At 43.3% G+C, this 24,397-nt stretch overlaps 1 protein-coding gene and 1 long non-coding RNA gene across 4 annotated transcripts in view; both read left to right on the top strand.

The window, feature by feature from the left end:
- MFSD14B (major facilitator superfamily domain containing 14B) overlaps positions 1–24,397 on the top strand; it is a 73,209-nt gene that overhangs the window by 12,006 nt on the left and 36,806 nt on the right. For all 3 annotated transcript variants that reach the window (XM_045575040.1, XM_036420110.2, XM_036420109.2), the window contains exons 2-3: positions 12,390–12,485; positions 18,065–18,127. In XM_045575040.1, the coding sequence (XP_045430996.1) occupies positions 12,477–12,485; positions 18,065–18,127 (72 nt within the window). In that variant the 5' untranslated portion in view covers positions 12,390–12,476. The remainder of the gene's footprint in view (positions 1–12,389; positions 12,486–18,064; positions 18,128–24,397) is intronic.
- On the top strand, positions 4,673–11,395 carry LOC123651590. Its single transcript, XR_006740407.1, has 2 exons — positions 4,673–5,044; positions 11,253–11,395. It is a non-coding gene; the product is annotated as an uncharacterized LOC123651590 (long non-coding RNA).

Genomic DNA, 24,397 nt, shown 5'->3' with positions numbered 1-24,397 from the left:
CGGTGGAGGGCCCGGAGCTATCCGGGGCCGGGCCGGGCCTGGCCGGGCCCGGCTGGAACCGGGGCGGCCTCCGCACAGCCCGCGCCGGGGCTGGTTTGGAAAAGGCTGAGCGGGTCCCCATCCCCACAGCGTCCCGCGCTGGCGGAAGGGGCCGGGGCCTTTCCTCCCGGCTCCCAGGCCCGCCTCCCGCCCCCGCCCTGCCGGCCGCCCTGGGCTCCGCGGGGGAAGGCGCAGGTCTGGCTTCCCGCGTCCCGGCCCGTTCCTCGGCATTTCTGACCTAGATTTTGACTGTCTCTCGCTTACCACACGGCAGCTGCCTCCGCACTGGGTGTCGCTGTGACCCCAGAGGCCAGCAGGGCCCTGGCTGCGCCCGGGGGTGGGAAGGGCCCGCCGGCGGAGCACCGCGCTGGGGAGACGGCACGCCTGGAATCCAGTTGCCGCCTTAGTTCACATAACTTGGGGCGAGTGGCACAACCTCCCTGAAGATCTTGAGGGTGCCACCGCCTGCACCTAGTGAGCCCTCAGTAATATTAGCTGTTTTCTTTTTTTAAAATATATTTTATTGATTTTTTACAGAGAGGAAGGGAGAGAGATAGAAAGCTAGAAACATCGATGAGAGAGAAACATCAACCAGCTGCCTCTTGCACACCCCCTACCGGGGATGTGCCCGCAACCAAGGTACATGCCCTTGACCGGAATCGAACCTGGGACCTTTCAGTCCGCAGACCGACGCTCTACCACTGAGCCAAACCGGCTTCGGCTATTTTTCTTATTTCTCAATATTTTTGGCATGAATGATTGGTCAGATTCTATAGGGGTTCCCTGATTAATGAGTATTCAGTTCTCTCTGTTTTACTAATTTGTACAGGAACTAGAACCCATTCTGAAGATTAAAATTGTTAATTAGGTGTTAGAGCAGGAACTTTTGAGGTATGTTTACTTAAAGAAACCTAGGCAATTTATTCCCAGATTCCTTCTCTGAACCCTGAAGGTAGTTTGGGCACAAGTAGATTTTCATGTCCAGGCTTCCCTTTTCTCTGAAGGCGCAGAGTCACTTCGTGTTAACACATTGCGACGGGAGAGGGAGGGAGTGCCTGGTGCTGACGCAGTGAGAGCGGCGCCTGTGGCCCGTGTGGAGGGGGGCGTGTGGCTGAGAGCAGTGGTGCCTGTAGTCAGGTCTGTTAAGGCATAGCCAGTGCCTCCAAAGTGTATCTCCCTGCTTGCAGTTTCTGTTTGCTAGCGTGTCACTGCAGGTCCCAGGACGTGGTTTTATTTTAATGTGTTAGAATTCCCCTAGAGCTTGACTTCATGGCGTTGGGTTCTGCCCATGTTACTGCGCTAAGGAAGTGGCTGCTGCCTTTTTCTACCTTGTTTGGCCCAGAGGTATATTGACCTAAAAGTGATATTGACAAGGAGAGGTTAACCTGAATAAGAGACGGGAACCAAGTGAGCATTGCCTTCTGTGAAGGGGAGGTGTGCGTTAATTTTTTATCTGGTGCAGCGTGTGAATGGAGTTCTTTCTGCACATGGTAGATAACCACTTGCTATATCATTTGTTGAAAAGGCGTTTTTATTCACTGAGTTGCTTTTGTAGCCTTGTCAAAATGTTAGTCTATTCTGGATTCTCTTTCATTGATCTATTTGTTTATCTTTACATTAACACTATTCAGTCTCTGTTACTGGAAGTTCATAAGACAAAATGAGAGCTAGTTCTATGACTTTGTTCTCTGTTAAAATTGTTTTGGCTATTCTGGGGTCTGCATTTTAGAAGTAATTGAATCAGCTTTATAAATTTATACCAAAAAGCCTGGTGGTATTTTCTTTTTTATCCTATATAATAAGAGCTAACATGCAAATGGTTGTCACACTGTCATGCTGCAACCTGAAGCTGCGCCCCCCTCCCCCCCCCCAGCACCAAAACTGAAGCTGCAACCCTGTGGGACTTGACAGGGGTGGCCATAGGGGGAGCAATTGGAGGCAACCATGTTGGTGGTGGGAGGGAAGGTGGGGGACAGCAGGCCAGCAGGGGGGACAGTTAGGGGCAATCAGGCTGGCATGCAGGTAGGTGAGCAGTTAGGAGCCAGTGGTCCCAGATTGTGAGAGGGATGTCCGACTGCTGGGATAGGGCCTAAATGGACATCCCCCAAGGGGTCCCGGATTGGAGAGGGTGCAGGCTGGGCTGAGGGGACTCCCCCCCCCCATGCATGAATTTCATGCACCAGGCCTCTAGACTACACTAATACAAGAGTAAGATGCAAATTGTACCTTCATGATGCTCACCAGTCAATCAGGCGTGAGTATGCAAATTGACCCAACAAAGATGGTGGGTTAATTTGCATACACAGGCTCTAAGCAGCTGGGGGTGGGATACTCTGGGCCTCTGGGCAGTGTGGAAAGGCGGCTCCAGCAGCCAGGGGAAGGAAGGCCATTCTTGCATGAATCTTCATGCATTAGGCCTCTAGTATATATACACTGAGTGGCCAGGTTATTATGATCTCTGAATGCATAATAATCTGGCCACTCATTGTACATCCTATAAAATAGAAGGCTAATATGCAAATTGTCCTGACTAGGAGTTCACCTAGCAGGTAGGCCAGCCAACTGACCATGTCCCCTACCCCTGGCCAGGCTGGCTGGACCCCACCCATGCACATATTCATGCACCTGGCCTCTAATATATAATTTACACACACACACACACACACTGAATGACCTGATTATTATGCTTTCAGAGATCATAATAATAATAATCTGGTCACTCAGTGAATATTTCCTTATTGATTTAACAGAGGAAGGGAGAAGGGGAGAGAGAGAGATAGAAATGTTAATCATCGATCAGCTGCTTTCTGCACACCACTTATTGGGGATCAAGCCCACAACCTGGGCATGTGCCCTTAGCCAGAATTGAACCTGGGACCTTCAGTCCACAGGCCGTCGCTCTGTCCTCTGAGCCAAACCTGCTAGGGCCCTGCTGGCATTTTCAATGGGATGGTGTTGATTCTGAAGATAAGTTTGGCGAGAATTAAAAACAATATTGAGTGTTCTGATCCATGAATGCATTCTCTCTCCATTTATTTTAGATCTTATTTCATTTCTCTCAGCTGTGTTTTGTAGTTTTCAGTGTATAATTCTTCCACAACAGTTGTCAGATTATTCCCTATTTCATATTTTGGTGCTATTGTACATATAATGTAAATATAATACAAACGTAAATTTTTTTAATATATATATTTTATTGATTTTATATATATATATTTTATTATTATTATCATTATTATTATTATTATTATTATTATTGATTTTTTACAGAGAGGAAGAGAGAGCTAGAAACATCGATGAGAATCATTGATCAGCCGCCTCTTGCACACCCCCTACTGGAGATGTGCCCGCAACCAAGGTACATGCCCTTGACCGGAATCGAACCTGGGACCTTTCAGTCCGCAGGCCAACGCTCTATCCACTGAGCCAAACCGGTTTTGGCTTTATTGATTTTTTTTACAGAGAGGAAGAGAGAGGGATAGAGAATTAGAAATATTGATGGGAGAGAATCATCAATCAGCTGCCTCTTGCACACCCCCTACTGGGGATGGGCCCGCAACCAAGGTACATGCCCTTGACCAGAATCGAACCCAGGACCTTTCAGTCTGGAGGCCAACGCTCTATCCACTGAGCCAAACTGGTTTCAGCACAAATGTAAATTCTTTAAAAAAAATTAAATTCACAATTGTTTATTGCTAATATATGGAAATAAGAGTTGATTTAAGAAATATTTATAATAGCCATATTTAACAAAATTTACCATTTTAACCATTTTAAGTAGTTCATTAGTGTTAATTATGTTACATTATTTTACCATCAATCTTCATAACTTCTTTATCTTGTAAAACTGAGACTTTATATATCCATTAAATAGCAACTCCCATTGACTCCATCACAAATCCCCTAGTAACCACCATTCTGCATTCAGCTTCTCAGTTTGACTCCTCTAGTTACCTCATATAAGTGAAGCCATCTACTGTTTGTCTTTTTGTGACTAGCTTATTTTACTTAGACATGATGTCCTCAGGGTTGTTGATACGTGTTGTCATCAATACTGTTGAAAGGATGTGTGGCATGTGTCATAATTTTCTTCCTTTTAATACTGCATAGTATTTCATTTTATGTATATATACCACTTTTTGTTTCTCCATTTATCTGTTGATGAGTACTTGGGTTGCTTCTATCTTTTTGCTGTTGTGAATAATCTGCTGGAACATGAGTATACAAATACCTTTTTTTGAGCTCCTGCTTTCGGTTCTGAATATCTATCCAGAAATGGGATTGTGGGGTCACCGGGTAATTCTATTTTTAATTATCTGAGCACGTGCCATAAAATTTCTCAAATGGCTGCAGCCTTTACTTCCCTGCCAACAGTGTACCAGGGTTCTCATTTCTTCACATCCTCGCCAACACTGTTGTTTTCTGTTGTTTTTTTGTTTTTGATGATGGGTGTGAGGTGATGTTTCATGTTTTATATTCTGCACTCATCTAATAATGAATGGTGTTGAGCATCTTTCCATGTTTATTGGTCATATATTCCCATATGTTTCCCTATGTTTATTTGTATATCTTCTTTGGAGAAATGTCAACTCAAGTCCTTTGCCCGTTTTTAAATCTGGTTATTTGGGGTGTGTGTGTGTGTGTGTGAGTGTATGTTTTTTGTTTTGTTTTGTTTTTGCGTTGTAGAAGTTTCTAATATATTCCGGATATTAGCTCATCAGATATGTGTTTTACAAATATTTCCTCCACAGTTCCACAAGTTGCCTTTTCATTCTGTTGATTTTCTTTTGATTTATAGAAATTTCAAATTTTGATAAAGTCCAGTTAAAGTTTGTAATTTTGAGGAAGCCCATATCTGTTTTTTCTTTTGTTGCTTATAGTTTGGAATCATATCTAAGCATTCATTACTAAATCCAAGATTTACATCTATGTTTCCTGTGAGGGGTTTTGTGGTTTTAGCTGAGGTCATCATTCATTTTAAGTTACTTTTTATACATGGTGTGAGGTAGGGTCCAGCTTTATTCCTTACCAGTGGAAATTCAATTTTCTCAGCTCTCCTTGTTGAAGCAGTTGTTCTTTCCCCACTGAATGGGATTGGCACTGTTGCCCAAAATCAGCTGGACATGCATACATGGCTTGTTTGTGGACTCTCCTTTTTATTCAGTTGGTTTGTATGATGGCTTCTCTGTCTTTTGCTTTCATATTGACAGGTCACTGATGTTTACTGGGATTCTGTGTGAAACATGTGGGAGTAATTTTTAACCTTATCTTTTTCCAACTGGCAACAGATGACCCGATGGATAAAAGCCGTATGCCCTACTTTATCTGAACTCCACAGGTCAGAGTGAAACAGCAGGTGAAGGGTTAGTAGAGATTGTCCCTTTGCCAGATTCCTTCGTGTGGGGAAAGCATGGGGAAAGGTCTGCTGTGCTTTGCTTAAGGAGCGCTCTACATTTGACTCCTATTTGCCTCTTACTCAGGTTGCTGCAGTCCAGGCTGCCTGCCTTGTATCTGTGCTAATTCCATTTGGGGAGAAGTTTGGGCTAAGAAAAAGGCAGTGTAAGTGATACAGTGGTAACACACTCCGGAGGTATCTGACTCTGGATGGAATACCAGCTTACTGACCGTTTCAGTTGGGCAAGTTACAAGTAAATTCTTCATCTGAGTTTTGTCATCTATAAAATTAGGGGTTAATAATAGTTACTATCTCAAAAGTGTAGCGTTTGTGATCAGTGTGTGGCATAGTGTCTGTGGCCACTGTCCCAGGATGCTGTTTTGCCTGGGCATAGCTCAGGATTCTTTGTAATAGACTGTCCTTATCCTTCAAAGTATTCATTTCCTTTTAAATATTACATCCATGAAATGGGAGCAGGAATAATTTCTCTGGTTGCTAGTATTGTCCCCGGCAGCTAGCTGACATATGTAGATAGAGCTCAGCAAGTAACTAATCAGTTGGAGTTGAGTACTTTTATTCTTTTTCTTTTTTTAAATAAACCCCAGTTTTTGGGAACCCACTTTATTTTCATTTATTTATGTTGTTAATCCTTACCCAAGGATATTTTTCCCATTGATTTTTAGAAAGGGTAAAAGAAAGAGAGAAAGAGAAACATCGATGTGAGAGAGACACATCGATTGGTTGCCACATGCACACCTGACAAGGGCCGGGGGTTGAACCTGCAACCCAGGTATGTGCCCTTGATCTTGATCTTTTCAGTGTGTGGGCTGATGCTCTAACCATTGAGAAACACCAACCATGGTAAGTATTTTTATTCTTTTTTTAAAGTATATTTTTATTGATTTGAGAGAAAAAGGGAAATGGAGAGGGAGATAGAAACAATGATGAGAAAGAATTGGCTGCCTCCTGCATGCCTGCTACTGGGGACTGAGCCTGCAACCCGGGCATGTGCCCTGACCAGGAATTGAACCATGACTGTCTGGTTCAATTGAACCATGACCGTCTGGTTAACCACTGAGCAACACCAGCTGGGCTTTCAGGAATTCTTGCTGCCCTTTCTGACTACAACTGACTATAATACCTAACTAGTATATTTTTATAATAAAATATCAAATAATGGTTTGTGTGAATATTATTCTTTAATCTCAAATATTTTATCAAGTTATGTTTGAACTGAGCGATGAGATTGAAGAGTTTCAAAAGGAACCTCAAAGCAGTCTTAAGAGTTTAAACATAATCATGAGGGCAAAAGGAGGGTATTTGTATCACTTAATAATCATATCCAGTAAAGAGGGGATATGCTAATTGACCCTCACACCATCACAAAGATGACAACGCCCACAGCCAGTAAGGAGGAAATAAGCTAATTGACTGCTCTTCCCTCAAAGATGGCAGCGCCCACAGCCAATAAGAAGGCATTATGCTAATTGACTGCCCCGTTAATTGACTGCCAGGTCCTCAAAGAGGGCGGCTCCCAGTTCCCACTCCACATACCTGCCTCCAGAATCCCCCAGTCCCCTCAGCTCCCCAGATGCTCAAGGCCGGCCTGTGGTGCAGGCAAGCCTCAGATGGCTGCTGCCCAGCCGCCCAGGGCTGCCCGAGGCTCAGTAACTAGGGCCGGCCGAGGCTTGTGCTGCCGGCAATGCCAGCAGCAGAGGTGTGATAGGGTCGTCACCTTTCCGGATCACTGGGTCGCCTCCCGCCCCTGAAGGCTCCTGGACTACGAGGGGATGGGCTAGGCTGAAGGAACCTCCCTCTGGTCATGAATTTTCATGCATGAGGCCCCTAGTTAATACATATGAAACTGGGATGCGGGATGGAAATGGGGGATGAGGACAAGTATGTGATACCTTAATCAATAAAGAAATTTTTAAAAATACATAAGAAACTACTCCCAAATTAGTGGCTTTTCACGATAGTTGTGGGGGTCAGCAGTTTGGGCTGTGTTCGGCCAGGGGTCATCACTGGATTTGATGGCAGATACTGTAGTCATTTGTAGGGTGACTTAAGATGGCCTTGCTCCTTTTGTCAGGCTATGGGTGATGGCTGTCACTGCTGGGTCTGAGGAACATCAATTGGGAGGGCTTAACATGCTCTCGTTCTCCTGTGCCTCTAAGGGATTTCTCCACTTGGTATTGAAGGCCTCTAGGGGGCAAGGTTCAGAAGTCCATCTTGTCACTTCACCTGACATCTGTTGGTTAAGCCGGCTCCAGTCCAGGAAGTGGACAAATAACTCCACCTATTGATGGAATCGGCAGCACAGTTATGTTGCCAAAATGTTGGTATACAGGAATTGGAGGAATTGTGGGCTGTTTTGTAGTCCTGTGCAGGAGCAACAGGATGAGAGTTGTGTTTTAGATGATCACTCTGAGTGTAGTGTCAAAGGGGCAGGGAAGAGAAGTCAGGCACTGGGTGATGGCTGTTCGCTGCTGAATCTAGGCAACAGTAGTCAGGATTCCAAAGCCACAGTAGTCCACTATGGGAGAGATGGTAATGAGAGTGTATGAAGACATCACAACACACTTATTTAAACATTTTTAAAATTGATATCAGGAGACAGAAACATCAATGATGAGAATCATTGGCTGCCTCCTGCACCCCCCTACTGAGGACTGAGCACACAACCCAGGCATGTGCCCTGACCAGAATCGAACCGAGACTTTCTGGTTCATAGATTGACACTGAACTTCTGAGCAAGGCCAGCTGGTCACAACTCATTTTTCATTGTCTGCTTTCAAATGTCTCAAGATGTTCTGTAACCCTATCTAATTAAAGAGTAATATACAAATTAACCATCCCTTTGCTATGTCCCCAATCAGGAGCATATATGCAAATAAACCTAACCAAGATGGCTATGGCCACAGAGAGCAGGAGGGAGGCTTGGGTTTCCCTGGCAATGGAGGAAGCCAAGCTTTCCGGACACCCTGGCCGGTCCAGGCCTATGTTTAATGCTACAAAGTTCCAATTATAGAAGATATATAAATCCCAACAAAAATGGCTACCTCCACGGAGCAAGCAGAAGGCTTGTCTCCACTCCAGGCTACAAAGTTTCAATTGTAGAAGATAAATAAATCCCAGATTGGGGGGGGGGGGGAGGCGTGGCCAGCCTGTAAACAACCACAGGCCCCTCACCCAGGCTGCCCCATGCCCCAAGGGAACCCCCACCCTGATCTGGGATACCCTTCAGGACAAACCAGCCAGCCCCCACTCATGCACCAGGCCTCTATCCTATCTAATAAAAGTAATATGCAGATTGACCATCACTCCAACACACAAGATTGCTGTCCCCATGTGGTCAAAGATCCTGCCCCTATGTGGACACAAGATGGCCACCACAAGATGGCCAGCAGGAGAGGGCAGTTGGGGTGATTAGCCTGCAGGGGAGGACAGTTAGGGGTGACCAAGCCAGCAGAGGGAAGTTGGGCGTGACCAGGCCTACAGGGAGGGTAGTTGGGACCAGGCCAGCAGGGGAGGGCAGTTGGGAGGGACCCAGGCCTGCAGGGGAGGGCAGTTAGGGGCAAACAAGCTGGCAGGGGAGTGGTTAGGAGGTGACCAGGCAGTTACGGGCAGTCAGGAAGGCAGGCAAGCGAGCAGATTGGAGCGAGCAGTCCTGGATTGTGAGAGGGATGTCCCTTGAAGGGTCCCAGATTGGAGAGGGTACAGGCTGGGCATGGGACCACTAGTAATTTAAAAAAAGGCAACAAAACAAAAAGGGGATACTGCACTGATTGAGAGAGGCAGTACTAGATCAGGCTCAACTGGGAATAATTGGTTTTTTAATCCTCACTCAAGTATGTTATATTCATTTATTATTTTTTTAGAGCACTAGTGAAACATTGATGTGAGAGAGAAACGTCAAGTGGTTGCCTCACATATGTGATCAGTCTTGCAACCTAGGTATGGGCCCATAACCTTTTGGTGTAGGAGACAATGCTCCAACCTACGGAGCCACGCTGCCAGGGCAATAATTGGTTAAGTTTTATAAAGCCTTTCTAATTAGCTCAGATAACTTAAAGGAGAAGTAAATGTATGACACTGTTTTCCTCAGCATATTGGGCCCCAAGAACTTAGAAATAATTGGAAGTAAAGAAGATTTACCTTTTGTCTGATTGCTCACACCAAGTTTCCATCATATCAAGGCCTGCCTGTTGCATTTTTCTCATATGTCACTGTTATTGGTTAGGGATGTATGATAGTACAATTAAAGTAACTTATGTATGCTGAAACCGGTTTGGCTCAATGGATAGAGCTTCGGCCTGCGGACTGAAGGGTCCCAGGTTTGATCCCAGTCGGGGGCGTGTACCTTGGTTGAGGTCACATCCCCAGTGGGGAGGGTGTGCAAGAGGCAGCTGATTGATGATTCTCTCTCATCGATGTTTCTAACTATTCCGCTCACTTAATTTCTTTTTTTTTTTTAATTTTTTTTATATTTTATTTTATTATTTTTTAATATATTTTATTGATTTTGTACAGAGAGGAAGGGAGGGAGCCAGAGAGCCAGAAACATTGATGAGAGAGAGTCATCGATCAGCTGCCTCTTGCACACCCCCTACTGGGGATATGCCCGCAACCAAGGTACATGCCCTTGACCGGAATTGAACCCGGGACCCTTCAATCCCCAGGCCGACGCTCTATCCATTGAGCCAAACCGGTCTCGGCCCTCTCTCTTCATTTCTGTAGAAAATCAATAAAATATATATTTTTAAAAGTAATTTATGTAGAGAAGAGAATAATGTAAAATTTGCATTTTAAAAGATGTTTATTTTTTAAATTTTTACTTTAAAAATATATAATGTGTGAACAAAAAGTGGGTCATCTGTGTGTTTGTTTTTTTGCACGATATTAAAAATAGCATGAAGAAATGTACACACAGAATAAAATGTGCATCTTAAAAATATTTAATCAGCGTTGCAGCAACATAGTTTCTATCTGTTGGTCTCCATAAATAAAGCTCACTGCCTGGGAAAGAGCACCAAATCCCAGAAACTGCGAGTAAAACGGTATCTTCCTGTGCTTCTACTTGTGGCTGCTTCTCAGAGTGTTTTTGAGATTTTTACATGCATGCTGCTTGATAAATAAAGCAAATGGTTCGAGAGGAATAGGCTGTTTATTGACATTCACACTGTTTGACTGCTTAGAAGCATTTACTTTGCTGTATACAGTGAGTGACTATCAGAATTTTCAACAGAGTAATTATGAAATTATCAGTAAAATAATATAGGCTATTTACTTTTAAAAAATGTATTCTTTTGCCACCCTATCTCCTACTTTTGTTATCATCTAATATCCAGTGTATTTTAAAATATCCATGATTGACTTAAAATTCTCTTTTTTTTTTCCAGTTTATTTAAGACAAAACTCAAAAGTCCACATATTTCTTAAATCTATATACTAACATACTTCTCCCTCCTTTTTTCTTTTCTTTATCTATACATTTCTTTGTTGAAGAAACTGGTCCATTTGTTTAAAAATTTTCCACATTCTAGGTTTTGCTATTTAAAGTCCAGAAAAAAAGCATTAGTTTGGTTGTTATGCCTGTGGTCTTCCGACATTTACTTCTGTCTTTTATAACATTGAGATTTCTAAGGAGACTAGGCTAGTTATCTTATTGAATGTCTCACAGTCTGGATTTGTCTGATCTTTTGTTATGATTAGATTCTAGTTAAATAATACAGATGTAAATGTGCCTTTTGAAGACTTGAAAATGTAAACATAGGAATCCTGTGGGTTTTACAGACTTTTGTCAGTTCACTTCTAGGTCTAAGTGCTAACAGCACCTGATGTCATAGGAAGCATTGTAACAGAGTCAGAGAACATTTAGTTAAGAAGAGTTTCAGATTTCCTCTCTGGAAGTCAAAAACTGCAGAAAACTAGCCGAATAGGCCGTCTTAAAACAGAAACTGAAAAAGGGATTTTGACACTTTTAGTATGGAGGACGTTTCTTCCCCTAACCACTGAATTACATCATCACTTCCCTGAAGCTTTTGAGCATATGACTGACTCCAGTGCCTACGTTTCCTTATGTGGCTAGAACAGTGGTTGCAAACTCATTAGTCAACAGAGCCAAATATCAACAGTACAACGATTGAAATTTCTTTTGAGAGCCAATTTTTTTAAACTTAAACTATATAGGTAGGTATATTGTTATTAACTTAATTAAAGTACCCTAATTAGCCACAATCGAGGGGCCAAAGAGCCGCACGTGGCTTGTGAGCCGCAGTTTGCCGACCACTGGGCTAGGAACTTTAGATCTATAGAGGCCAAGATGCTGAAAAGCAACACATTAAGAGACAGAATAGTGAGGTCCTGGAATCTCAGTCCCTTGAAGAATCAGTTGATTTTTTACCAAAGCTCCAGTAATTTGTATTGATGGGATGAGTAGAAAGTCTATAATCATGGTATGTTCTATAATTAGGGAAGATGAAAGAATCAGGGATACTGCAGAATGAAGTTTTATCTTAATGGGACTAGAGGCCCATTGCATGACATTCCTGCACTGGGAGGACGCAGGGGTCCCTCAGCCTGGCCTGTGCCCTCTTGCAGTCTGGGACCCAGGCCTAAGCCAGCAGTCGGACATCCCCGAGAGGTCCTTGCTACAGTTGCACCAGACCGTAAGCCCTGCTGCTGGCTGAGCAGCATGTTCCCTGTGGGAGCGCACTGACCGCCAGGGGGCAGCTCCTGCATTGAGCATCTGCTCCCTGGTGGTCAGTGCATGTCAGTGACCTGTCATTCTGCTGTTTTGGTCGATTTGCATATTAGCCTTGTGTTACATAGGATTATTGTATAGGATAGGTTTTAAATTTATACTGTGTATGTGTGTTAGATGCCATTTTAGGATAATGGATTTTAAAAATTTCTCTACTCTTTTTTAATAATAATTTTCTTCCTTTTTTAGCAAGAAGGCTTTGGCCGACCAAGTGTGTACCATGCTGCAATTGTAATTTTCCTTGAATTCTTTGCTTGGGGCCTGTTGACAACTCCAATGCTAACTGTAAGTATTGCTGAACTGAGTCCTCATTTATACGAGCCAAAGAGAAGTGTTTAAGTCTATGTTTGCAGGACCATATGTCTACATATGTGTTTGAGAGTAGTTTTTGACAGCAGTTTAAAGACTGCTTATCCCATGGGGTGGTTTATGCTGTGCCAGATGGAACCACCTACAACACAGAGAGAGAGAAAACACCAATGTAAGAGAGGCATATCCATCATATCAATTGGTTGCCTCCTGTAGGAACCCTGACCAGTCTGGGGGTCAAATATGCAGCCCGCTGACCACGGCTGTAGCTCCGCAGGTTTGAGAGTAAGATTCCAGGAGCTTATTTCATAACCTTTTATTGACCCTTTCAACTATAGATATTTTTTCAAACAAAGGAGAGAATGGGCTACTATGCTTCAGTTTACCAGTTAACATCTGTGAATATTTGTGGGGGTTTTTTGCTGGCAAAATGGATGATTACCACAATGTTAAGGCATAAAAGAGGTCATCAGGCATGCTGGTATTTCTAATGAACAACATAAACTGATGAACAAAAGAACAAAAAACAAATCCAGAGACAGAGAAACATTGATCAGACTGTCAAACCTCAGAGGGAAGGTGGGGGTAAAGGGAAGAGATCAACCAAGGACTTGTGTGCATGCATGTGAGCCTAACCAGTGGACACAGACACCAGAGACAGGGCGCGGGCATGAGTGGGGGTTGGGCGGATAAGGACACATAGTAATACCTTCATCAATAAAGAAATCTAGAAAGAAGGAGTGCTGGTATTCCTAATGGTGTGAAAACCATAATGACCACAGGCAATGGGAGAGGCAGGAAACTGCTGTGGACTGTTGTGGAGGAATGAGAAGCAGCCAGCCTGTGGCAGCAAGGGAGACGCTGCATGCTGGAGTGAGGCTGAGCGTTCAGGGCGAGTGGGAGGGGGTTCGACAAATTTAAGAAAGTGTTTGTTGACAGATGAAATGTACTGTGTGTGAGAAAGGTTAGAACAATCTGGGGATCTGGATGAATTAATCCAATCTACATTACTTCTAATGGGGAAAAATGATTCGGTTTTCGAACAAATCTTCTGGAACAAGTTAAGTTCGAGAACTGAGGTTCTCCTACATCGTTGTATTTTCCATATTAACAACTGTAAATCTACTTTTGCTCAACCACATAAGCTCACATACACGCAGGTATTGTACAGGAAATACTTTCTCCAAGTTTTCTAAAATATGTTTTTAAAGTGATAAACATAACTTTTATGTTTACAATAGTCCTTCCCAAGAATGAAGGCGATATCTTCCTTGAGTTTTTATTTCTTAATATGTTTTAATTGATTTTAGAGAGAGGAAGGGAGATAGACAAACAGCGGTGAATCTGTTTGGCTGCCTCCTGCACGCCCCCTGCTGAGGACAGAATGCACAACCTGGATGTGCACCCTGACCAGGGATCACAGCACAGGGTGACACTCGACCACCATCCACACCAGCCAGGGATCCCTGAGTGTTTTAATGTGAAAGGTGTTTTAAAAAATGAAAACTTTGGCCTTAACTGAGATATTAATATACTTCTTAAATTAGATTTACTTTATCATGGTAACAGTTGTCTTTTGTAGTTCAATTTATTTATATCTTTAATTTCTTTGACTATCGTAAGAGTTTGAATATTGCTGTTTTCTTTACAGATGCTTTATTTTATGGAGGTTTAGCCATTAGCTTTAAAAACAATTATTGACTTCTTTTATTTATCCCTCCTATAAGATTTTACTGTTTCCTTCTCTCTTTTTTTAGTAGAGAAAATTAGAAAAGTTTTAAAAAGCATAAATAGAAAAACTTTAGAGGAACAACCTGCATCATGGCTGTTACCCAGAAATAGTCACTCAGACTGCCAGAAATTAGAAAGCATAGACTGTCATCCATGCATGGTTATGGTTTTACCAAATTAAAAAGGTTATCTCTTATTCCTAGAGAGCAGTATCTGCATCGGGGAATGCATGTTTGGATCATTTTGAGTGTAGAATTGTTTTAGGGGTTCTAAAGGGAAGACAGCTGGGGGCCGCGGATCAGCACTGCTGCCCCTTCAACTGCATGAGGGTCACCTGGAGTTTTGAGTGCTGTCCTCACTCCCCCTAGTGGCCGAGGCTGTGAGAAAGCCTGCAGTCAAGAGAGTCAGAAGTGTCTTTCCGCCGAAACCAGTTTGGCTCAGTGGATAGAGCGTCAGCCTGCAGAGTAAAGGGTCCCAGGTTCAATTCTGGTCAAGGGCATGTACATTGGCTGCGGGCACATCCCCGGTGGGGGGTGTGCAGGAAGCAGCTGGTCGATGTTTCTCTCTCATCGATGTTTCTGGCTCTCTATCCCTCTCTCTTCCTCTCTGTAAAAAATCAATAAAATATACTTATTTTTTAAAAATCAATAAAATATATTTTAAAAGAAAGAAAAAAGAAGTGTCTTTAAGCTCTCAGCCTTGGTCTGATGGATAAAAGGGAAAAGGGGAGGTTGAGAGAGTATCACTCCATGGATCAGAGAAGCACTTTAAAAAAAAAAAAGTGTTGATTTTTTACAGATTTTTTTACATCTCTTTCATTTCTGATTTTATTTACTTGAGTCCTCTCTCTTTGTTACTTGATGAATCTGGCTAAGGGTTCATCAATCTTGTTTATCTTTTCAGAGAATTGGCTCTTGGTTTTGTTGAACTTTTTTTGTTTGTGTTTTTGTTTTGTTTTTTAGTCTCTATGTCATTGATTTCTGCATTGATCTTTATTATTTCCTTAGTTCTATTTACTCTGGGCCATTCTTGTTCTCTTTTTAATTCTTTTAAAAATATATATTTTATTGATTTTTTTACAGAGAGGAAGGGAGAGGAATAGATTTAGAAACATTGATGAGAGAGAATCATAGATCAGCTGCCTCCTGCCCGCCCCCTACTGGGGAAGTGCCCACAACCAAGGTACATGGGGATGGTTCAGTTCACAATCCAACTATCCACTGAACCAAACTGGTTTTGGCCTCTTTTTAATTCTTTAATTTGTAGGGTTAGATAGTTATTAAATATTTTTATTTGTTTTTGTTTTTTCAGGTAGGCCTGCAGTGCTGTGAACTTCCCTAGCTAAATGCTTTTGATGTGTCCCAGAGTTTTTGGATTGTTTTGTGTTCATTTTCATTTGTATCCTGGAAGTTTTTTATTTTTTTCTTGATTTCATTGGTAACCCAGTGTTTAATAACATCCTGTTTAACTTCCATGTGTTTGAATGTTTTTGAGTGTTTTACTGTGGTTGATTTCCAATTCATGACATTGTGATCCGAGAAGATACTTGATATGATTTTAATTTTCTTGAACTTGCAGAGAATTGTTTTGTGTTCTAACACATGGTCTACCTTCGAATGACCCATGTGCACCTGAGAAGAGTTTACATTCTGCAACTTTTGGATGAAATGTTCTGTAAATGCCAATTAAATCGATCTGATCAAGTGTGTCACTTAATATCACTGTTTCCTTGTTGGGTTTTTTGTCTAGAAGATGTATTTAACAAATTCAGTGGGGTGTTAAAGCCCCCTACTATGACTGTATTGCTGTGGATCTCTCCCTTTAAGTCTCAGAAGTTTTTTTTTTTTAATAATACATATTTACTAGAGGCCTGGTGCACAAAATTCCTGCACTGGTGGGTTGGGAGAGGGGTCCCCTCAGCCCTCTCACAGTCTGGGGCTCCCAGTGGGCAGTCGGACATCCTTAGCTTTGACTTGAAGGTGGGGTCCCACCGCTGCTGCTGCGCTTGCCAGTTATGAGCCCAGCTTCTGGCTGAGTTGCTCCGCCTGTGGGAACACACTGACCATCAGTGGACAACTCCTGTATTGAGCATTTTCCCCCTGGTGGTCAGTGCATGTCATAGCGTCATAGCTCTGTTGTTCTGCTATTGCAATATTATGTCAATTTGCATATTAGCCTTTTATTAGATAGGATTTATTTGCTCCTATATTTACCAGAGTTACATCCTCTTGTTGAAGCAGTCCCTGTAGTATTATGTAGTGACCTTTTCCTCTTGATATGGCCTTTGTTCTGAAGTCTGTTTTGTCTGGTATGAGTATTTCTTCTTCTTTTTTTTTTAAAATATATTTTATTGATTTTTCACAGAGGAAGAGAGAGGAATAGAGAGTTAGAAACATCGACGAGAGAGAATCATCGATCAGCTGCCTCCTGCATACCCCCCACTGGGGATGTGCCCGCAACCAAGGTTCATGCCCTTGCCTGGAATCAAACCCAGGACCCTTCAGTCCGCAGGCCGACACTCTATCCACTGAGCCAAACCGGTCTTGGCTGGCATGAGTCTTTCTACCCCAGCATTTGTTAGTTAGTTGGTTTGTTTGTTTGTTTCCATGGAATATTTTTTTATACCCTTCACTTTCAACCTGTGTGAATCTATTGTACTGAGGTGGGTCTCTTATAGATAGCAAATAATTGGGTTATGTTTTCTTATCCATTCAGCTACCCTGTGTCTTTTTTATTGGAGCATTAAATCATTTACATTTAAGGTTATTATTGACAGGTATCATTTACTGCCATTTTTTTCTTTATACCAATGTCCTGTCTCAATTTTTTTCTTCTTAAAGCAACCCCTTTTGCATTTATTGCAATGTTGGTTTGGTGGTAATTAACTCTTTAACCGTTTTATTATTATTATTATTATTATTATTATTGTTGGAAGCTTTTTATTTCACCTTCAATTTGAAATGATAGCCTTGCTGGGTAGAGTAGCCTTGGTTTCAAGTCCTTGCTTTTCATTATTTTGTCAGTCCCCTCTGGCTTGAAGTCTTTCTGTTGAAAATCAGTTAATACACTGATGGGAACTTCTTTGTAGGTAACTTTCTCTCTTGAAGCCTTTAAGATCACCTCTTCATATTTAACCTTTGCCATTATAATAATTATGTGTTTTATTGTGGGTTTCTTAGGGTTCATCTTGATTGGAACTCTCTGTGCTTCCTTCACTGGTGGGTCTTTGTCTTTCACCAGGGTAGGGAAGTTTGTATATTTGTTTGTTTGTCTGTAGCTATGTTTTGTGCATGGTGTCTTCTTTTTGTACCTGATTTCCTTTGATTATGTACTATTCATTATATTGATACTTGAAAAAAAAAAATATGTATGGTTGGTTTAAAGTCTAGACTTCAGAGTTTTCCCTGTTAGACATAAGGAGGTTACCAGTCTGGAGTCACTATAATCCACATTTAAGGCTGTTGTTTCCTTGGTTGTCTCAGTGACGTAAAACTGGGCTGCAGGTCCAACTGGGGTTTGTGTAACCATGTGGTACCTTCTTAAAATTGTTGGTGATTGAAGGGGTAGCTAATTAACAGTTTATTTTTTACTGCAGGTGCTTTTGTAACAAAGCAACCGAGTGACTGAAGTGCCTTTTTGGCTCTTATTTAGGTTTCTGTCTCACTATTTTGTTAACTTTTTATACTTTTAACATTTCATCTATACTTAAAAATTATTCATTACATGGTTCCATCTAACTTCCCTAGCCTGCCATTAACAGAAGCAGAAATATTTTCCTTTAATTTACTTTTGAATTTGCCTTGATCTTTGTTTCCTTTTTTTAGGTTCTACATGAAACATTTCCTCAACACACATTCCTCATGAATGGTCTCATTCAAGGTGTAAAGGTAAGAATAATTGTGAATGAAGCCAGGAATTCTTAGCAGTTTAACTCTGGAAGTTTAGATAGGATTTAGGAAAACAGTTATTATTTGTTTTGTAGACCTAAATTTAAAATTTTAGCTGGATTATCAAAGTCAAAATAAAATACCATCCAAATCAGTAAGGCATAAAATGATTTACTGGTAAATGAAAGACTGTTTTTATTAACATGTACATTGCAGTTTATAGAGGGTTCCATTTTGTAAACTTGTGATTTCTCTACCTATCAGCAGAATATAATGGGCAAGTGCTATCTTCTTTTGAGAAATACTTTTAGATTGAGGAAGAAGAATCAAGATTTAGTTGGGTATATAGACTTTTGGCAAGGCTGGTAGTTGTCAGTATTGCAGATGTCTCCATTTCCCCCCTTCACCCTTCTCCACCTGAGGCTTTCCCTGCCCTATTGTCTGTGTCCATGGGTTATGCATATATGCATATATATTCTTTGGTTATCTCTAACCATCCCTTTCAACCCCTTTTCCTCTGAGATCTGTCAGTCTGGTCCAGGCTTAAATGCCTCTGGACCTATTTTGTTTTGCAATTTATTTTGTTCATTAGATTTCACATATGAGATGTGATATTTGTCTTTCTCTAAGTGGCTTATTTTGTTCAGCATAATATGTTACAGGTCCTAGCCACACTTTTTGAGTTCTCAACCTCTTAACATAATTAGCCTTTATTGTTTGAATTTTAATGTGCTACTATAACAGCTTATAAGTATTTCTCATTTAAATAAAATGATGAAGATAATGCTATACTCCAGTTAGACTTCATAGTAAAGTATATGCATATACTAATTTTCCCTTCCCAGCTTAGATCATGTAAATCTGTGCTTTGTATTGAACTGTACACTTAAAGTTATGCCCTAATAATTTGCTAAATTCGTGCACAGGGAGGGAGGATCCCTCTTGCAGTTTGGGACCGTGAGGGATCCTTAGCACTGCCTCAGAGGCAGGAGAGGTTCGCAGCCATGAACTGGGCTTCTGGCACTAACCACCAGGGGGCAGCTCTGGCATTGAGCATCTGCCCCCTAGTAGTCAGTGTGTGTCATAGCAAACAGTTGTTCCGCTGTTCGGTCGACTTGCATAGTTTTATTATATAGGAGTAGAGGCCCAGTGCATGAAATTGGTGCATGGTGCAGGGGGAGGGTGTCCCTTGCCAGGGCCAGCCTGGCAGGTGAACCAGGCTGAGGTAGAGAGGTGGGAATTGAGAAAAGAAAGGAAGAAGAGTGGAGTCGGGACGACTACAGGTCATCCAGGAACTGCGCAATGCTTCTTATACACAAAACACTGAATAGGAGGTCTGTTAAGAGGAATGTATTCTTTGTTCCTCTTAATCTCTAAAGGAGAGATAGAGCCGAAGGACAAATTGTTAGACAGTAAATCTCAGTAAATAATTACAGACTTCTTGGCAAGCCATGAAAGGCTGCTCTCATTTTACTGATAGTAGCCATCCAAACAAGTCTGGGGAAATTGTGTGGGTAGGGGGCCAGCCCTACTAGACCCCTCAATTGCAAGGACCTTGTCAGCTTACACCCTGTCTCCAACAGTCCCTCAGCCCGGCCTGCACCCTATCCAATCTGGGACCCCTCTCACAATCCAGGACTGCTGACTCTTAACCACTCGCCTGCCTGATTGCCCCTAAATGCTTCCACCTGTCAGCCTGAACACCCCCTACTTGATCCTCTGCTGGCTTGATTGATGCCTAACTGCTCTTCTGCAGGCCTGATTGCCCCAAACTGCCCTCTCCTGCTGGTCTGGTCGCCCACAACTGTCCTCCCCTGCCGGCCATATTGTAATGACATGAAGGCGCCATGCGAGAGCTACCTAGTCTTTTATTAGTATAGATAAGTTGCAAGACTGCTATTCTCTATAGCATTATCTCAATCTGTCTAGATTTTGCTTCCTGGCATTTGTCAACAGCTTGGCTCAAATGAACTCACAAAACTTCTTCAGAGGTTTGAATGTTTCTTTTTCTTTTTTTAAATAAATCTTTATTGTCCAGATTATTACATTTGTTCCTCTTTCCCCCCCCCCCATAGTTCCCCTCCACCCTGTTTCCACCCCACCCTCGCCCTTACTCCCACCCCCATTGTCCTCATCTATAGGTGTGCGATTTTAGTCTAGTCTCTTCCCACACCCCCTACCATTTTTCCCCTGAGGATTGTCAGTCCACGCCCATTCTATACCTCTGATTCTGTTATATTCACCAGTTTATTCTGTTCATCAGATTTTTTTATTCCCTTAATTTTCAGATTCACTTGTTGATAGATATGTATTTGTTGTTCATAATTTTTATCTTTATTGTTTTCTTCTTCTTCCTCTTCTTAAAGAATACCTTTCAGCATTCATCTAATACTTGGTTTGGTGGTGATGAACTTCTTTAGCTTTTTTTTTTTTTTTAATATATTTTATTTGATTTTTTACAGAGAGGAAGGGAGGGAGATAGAGAGCTAGAAACGTCGATGAGAGAGAAACATCGACCAGCTGCCTCTTGCACACCCCCTGCCGGGGATGTGCCCACAACCAATGTACATGCCCTTGACCAGAATCAAACCTGGGACCTTTCAGTCCGCAGACCAACGCTCTACCATTGAGCCAAACCGGTTTCGGCGATCTCCTTTAGCTTTTACTTCTCTGTGAAACTCTTTATCTGACTTTCAATTCTGAATGATAACTTTGCTGGGTAGAGTAATCTTGGTTGTAGGTTTTTGCTATTCACCACTTTGACTATTTCTTGCCACTCCCTTCTGGCCTGCATAGTTTCTGTTGAGAAATCATTTGACAATGTTATGGGTGCTCCCTTGTAGGTAATTAACTGTTTTTCTCTTGCTGCTTTTAATATTCTCTCTTTGTCTTTTGCTCTTGGCATTTTGATTATGATGTGTCTTGATGTGGTCCTGTTTGGATTCCTTTTGTTTGGGGTTCTCTGCACTTCCTGGACTTGTAAGTCTAATTCTTTCACCAGGTGGGGAAAGTTTTCAGTCATTATTTCTTCAAATAGGTTTTCTGTCTCTCTCTTCTTCTGGCACCCTCATAATTCTGATGTTGGTATGCTAGAAGTTGTCCCAGAGGCTCCTTACACTATCTTCATATTTTGGGATTCTTTTTTCTTTTTGCTCTTTTGGTTGGGTGTTTTTTGCTTCTTTGTATTTCAAGTCTTTGACTTGATTCTTGCCATCCTCTAGTCCACATGTGTCAAACACAAGGCCCGAGAGCCAAATCCGTCCCGCCAGGCCTTGCAATGTGGCCCGCACCGCGCTGTCATCACTGCACTCCGCTGCGTTTCCATCACAATGACAGTTTATGACTGTTCAGTAAACCATTCGGCCCGCGATTTAGGCTGGATTTTAGATTTTGGCCCCTTCTCTGATTGAGTTCGACACCCCTACTCTAGTCTGCTGTTGGGTCTCTGTATATTATTCTTTATTTCAGTCAGTATATGCTTGATTTTTAGTTGGTCCTTTTTCATATCCTCGAGGGTCTCACTAAATTTATCAGTGCTTTCTAGAAAATCCTTATAACTGTGTTTTTGAACTCTATATCCAGTCATTTGCTTTCCTCCACTTCTTTCATTTCTGACATGCTTCTTTGTCTCCCCATTTTGGTTGCTTCCCTGAGTTGATAGAGTGGCTTTGTGTGCTAGATGTCCTCTAGGGCCCAGTGGCTCAGCCTCCCCAGTTACTTGAGATGGACACTTTTGGTGCACCCCTTTGTGGGCTGTATGCACAGTTTTGTTGTAGTTAAGCCTTGATTGTTATTGGTATCACTGGGAGGAATTGACCTCCAGGCCAATTGTCAATGAGGATCAGCTTTGTTTACGATGGGAAAACTTCTTTGCTGGTGACACCTCAATGGGGCAAGACTTGTTTCCCTGGGGCTTTGGTGCTCACTGAGTCTGCCCCCAGAGTGTGTCCCTTATGGATCTGAGGAGTTGTAATCTGGATGGTCCTACTCTGACTTCTGGGTACACTGGCTTTTGGATCGCCAAGGAGGTGCTAATTTAGCCTCTGCCTGAGGCCACCCAGCAGGAGCTATGGAGAGATCTGCAGATTCCACTTCTTCGTTTGGGGTTTGGAGGTGTCCAGATGAGGCCAAGCTGTGAAGCAATGCAAGCTACTGCGGGGCCTTGGGCCTTCTTCTGGATGTTCTGGGTCTCTCTGACTCAGCTGCAGTTTGTTAGGTAATTTTAGATTTCAAAGATCCAGGCTATTCATATGCAAAAACCTCTGTGCACAGCTTGGGTGCGGGTGGGTCTCAGGGCAGAGCAAACAGCAATGGCTGGCCATCGGCCCTGCCCTAAGAGGCCCCCGGGTCTCAGTGTCCCTCAGTAACCACTGCAAGCACCTCTGAGTGAAAGCTGCCCTTGAGTTCCGCCTTATGCCAGACAGTCCGTTTTCTCCCAGAATGAATATGAGTCCCCAGATTCTCGCCCAGAACTGGAGTTCAGAGCAGTCGGGAGCTTGTGTCTCCCTCCCAATTGAAAAAGACAGCAGCAGAATTACTCATTTGCCTCTCCTTGTGTGTGCCTCTGTACCTCTGCACTTTACTTCTCAGCTCTTCTGAGTCTCAATGTGCTTTTCTCTTTCCTTCTAGTTATAGAATTTCCACCCAGCCAGCCTTCCTGTGGTTCTGGATGATGTCTGTTTTGTCTTGTTGTTTTGAAGTGGTTGTGTGAGGCAACAATTTCAGGTGTTTACCTATGCTGCCATCTTGGTTTCTCTCTGTCCATTGATTTTTAGAGAGAGTGGAAAGGCAAAGTGAGACACAGAGAGAAACATTGATGTGAGAGGGGCACATCAATTGGTTGCCTCCTGCATATGCACCCTGATCAGGACTGGGGATTGAGCCTGAAACCAAGGTATATGCCCTTGACTGAAATCCTTCAGTCTGTAGATCAATGCTCTATTCACTGATCCAAACCAGTTAGAGTGGATATTGTATTCTTTATTTTTGGTTATTTTCTTATGGTATCCATGTCCTTTTACATGCTATTGGGATTCTCATTAACCATTATAACCATTACTTTAAACTCTCTGGTAGATAGCTTGCTTCCATTACATTTAGGTTTTTTTCTGGAGATTTCTTGCTATTTGGTTTGGGGCATGTTTCTCAGTCTCCCCATTTTTTTTTTAATTTTTTTTAATCAATCTTTATTGTTCATATTGTTACAAAGGTTCCTCATTTCTTCCCCCCTCCACCAGGTTCCCACCCCACCCTCCACCCCCTCCCCATCCCCCATTGTCCTCATCCATAGGTGCAGTTTATGTTCAGTCTCTTCCTCCCTCCCTTTCCCCAATAGTAAATCCCTTTTCAGATAGTAAATCAGTTACTTAGCACTTTCTCATATCAATAATACCACCACATGCCCAAAGATGCACTTCGCACAAAAGACATTTCCAAATAGGTCAACCCGCCTCATCCAGGCCCCACCCAGGGCACTCACAGGTCAACACCCCAGCCCTATATTAACTCAACACATCCATATCTAAGCCTTCATCACTTGATTCAGCAGACCCTCAAGTTCCCACAAAAGTTTCCAGCCATGTCTGAGAGGCAGCCGTGGGGCAGGGGCAGGTGAGGAGCGAGCTGTTCCGGGCCTGGCTGCTCCAGGCCTGGCCTCTGTTGCTCTGGATCGTTCTACAACCAGCTGCTCCGGGTCTGGTCACCGCCGCTCCCGACCTAGTTGCTCTGGAGCTGGCTGCTACTGCTCCGGGCCTGGATGCACCCGACCCAGCTGTTCTGGGCCTGGCCGCTCCCAGCCTGGCAACCGCTGCCCCAGGCCTGGCCGCACCAGACCCGGCTGCTCCGGGCCTGGCCACTCCCAGCCTGGCAGCCGCTGCTCCAGGCCTGGCCGCTCCTAGCCTGGCAGCTGCTGCTCCGGGCCTGGCCGCACCAGACCCGGCTGCTCCGGGCCTGGCCGCTTCCAGCCTGGCAGCCGCTGCTCCGGGCCTGGCCACACCAGACCCGGCTGCTCTGGGCCTGGCCGCTCCCAGCCTGGCAGCCGCTGCTCCGGGCCCGGCTGCCCTGGGCCCGGCCGCTCCGAGTCTGGCTGCTCCCAGCCTGGATGCTCTGGGCTTCACTACTGCTGTTCTGGACCTGGCTGCTCCCAACCCTGGCTGCTCTGGGCCCGACTTCTCCGGGCCCAGCCACTTCGGGTCTGGGTGTTCCTGGACTGGCCTCCCTGGGCTTGGCTGCCTCCTCCTCAGGCCTGGCTGCCACTGCCCCAGGTCTGGC

The sequence above is a fragment of the Pipistrellus kuhlii genome, unplaced genomic scaffold (genome assembly GCF_014108245.1).
Source record: "Pipistrellus kuhlii isolate mPipKuh1 unplaced genomic scaffold, mPipKuh1.p scaffold_m20_p_62, whole genome shotgun sequence".
Classification (NCBI taxonomy): Eukaryota; Metazoa; Chordata; class Mammalia; order Chiroptera; family Vespertilionidae; genus Pipistrellus; species Pipistrellus kuhlii.
Note: the sequence above shows the minus strand (reverse complement) of the source record. Positions and strands in the feature narration are given on the sequence as shown.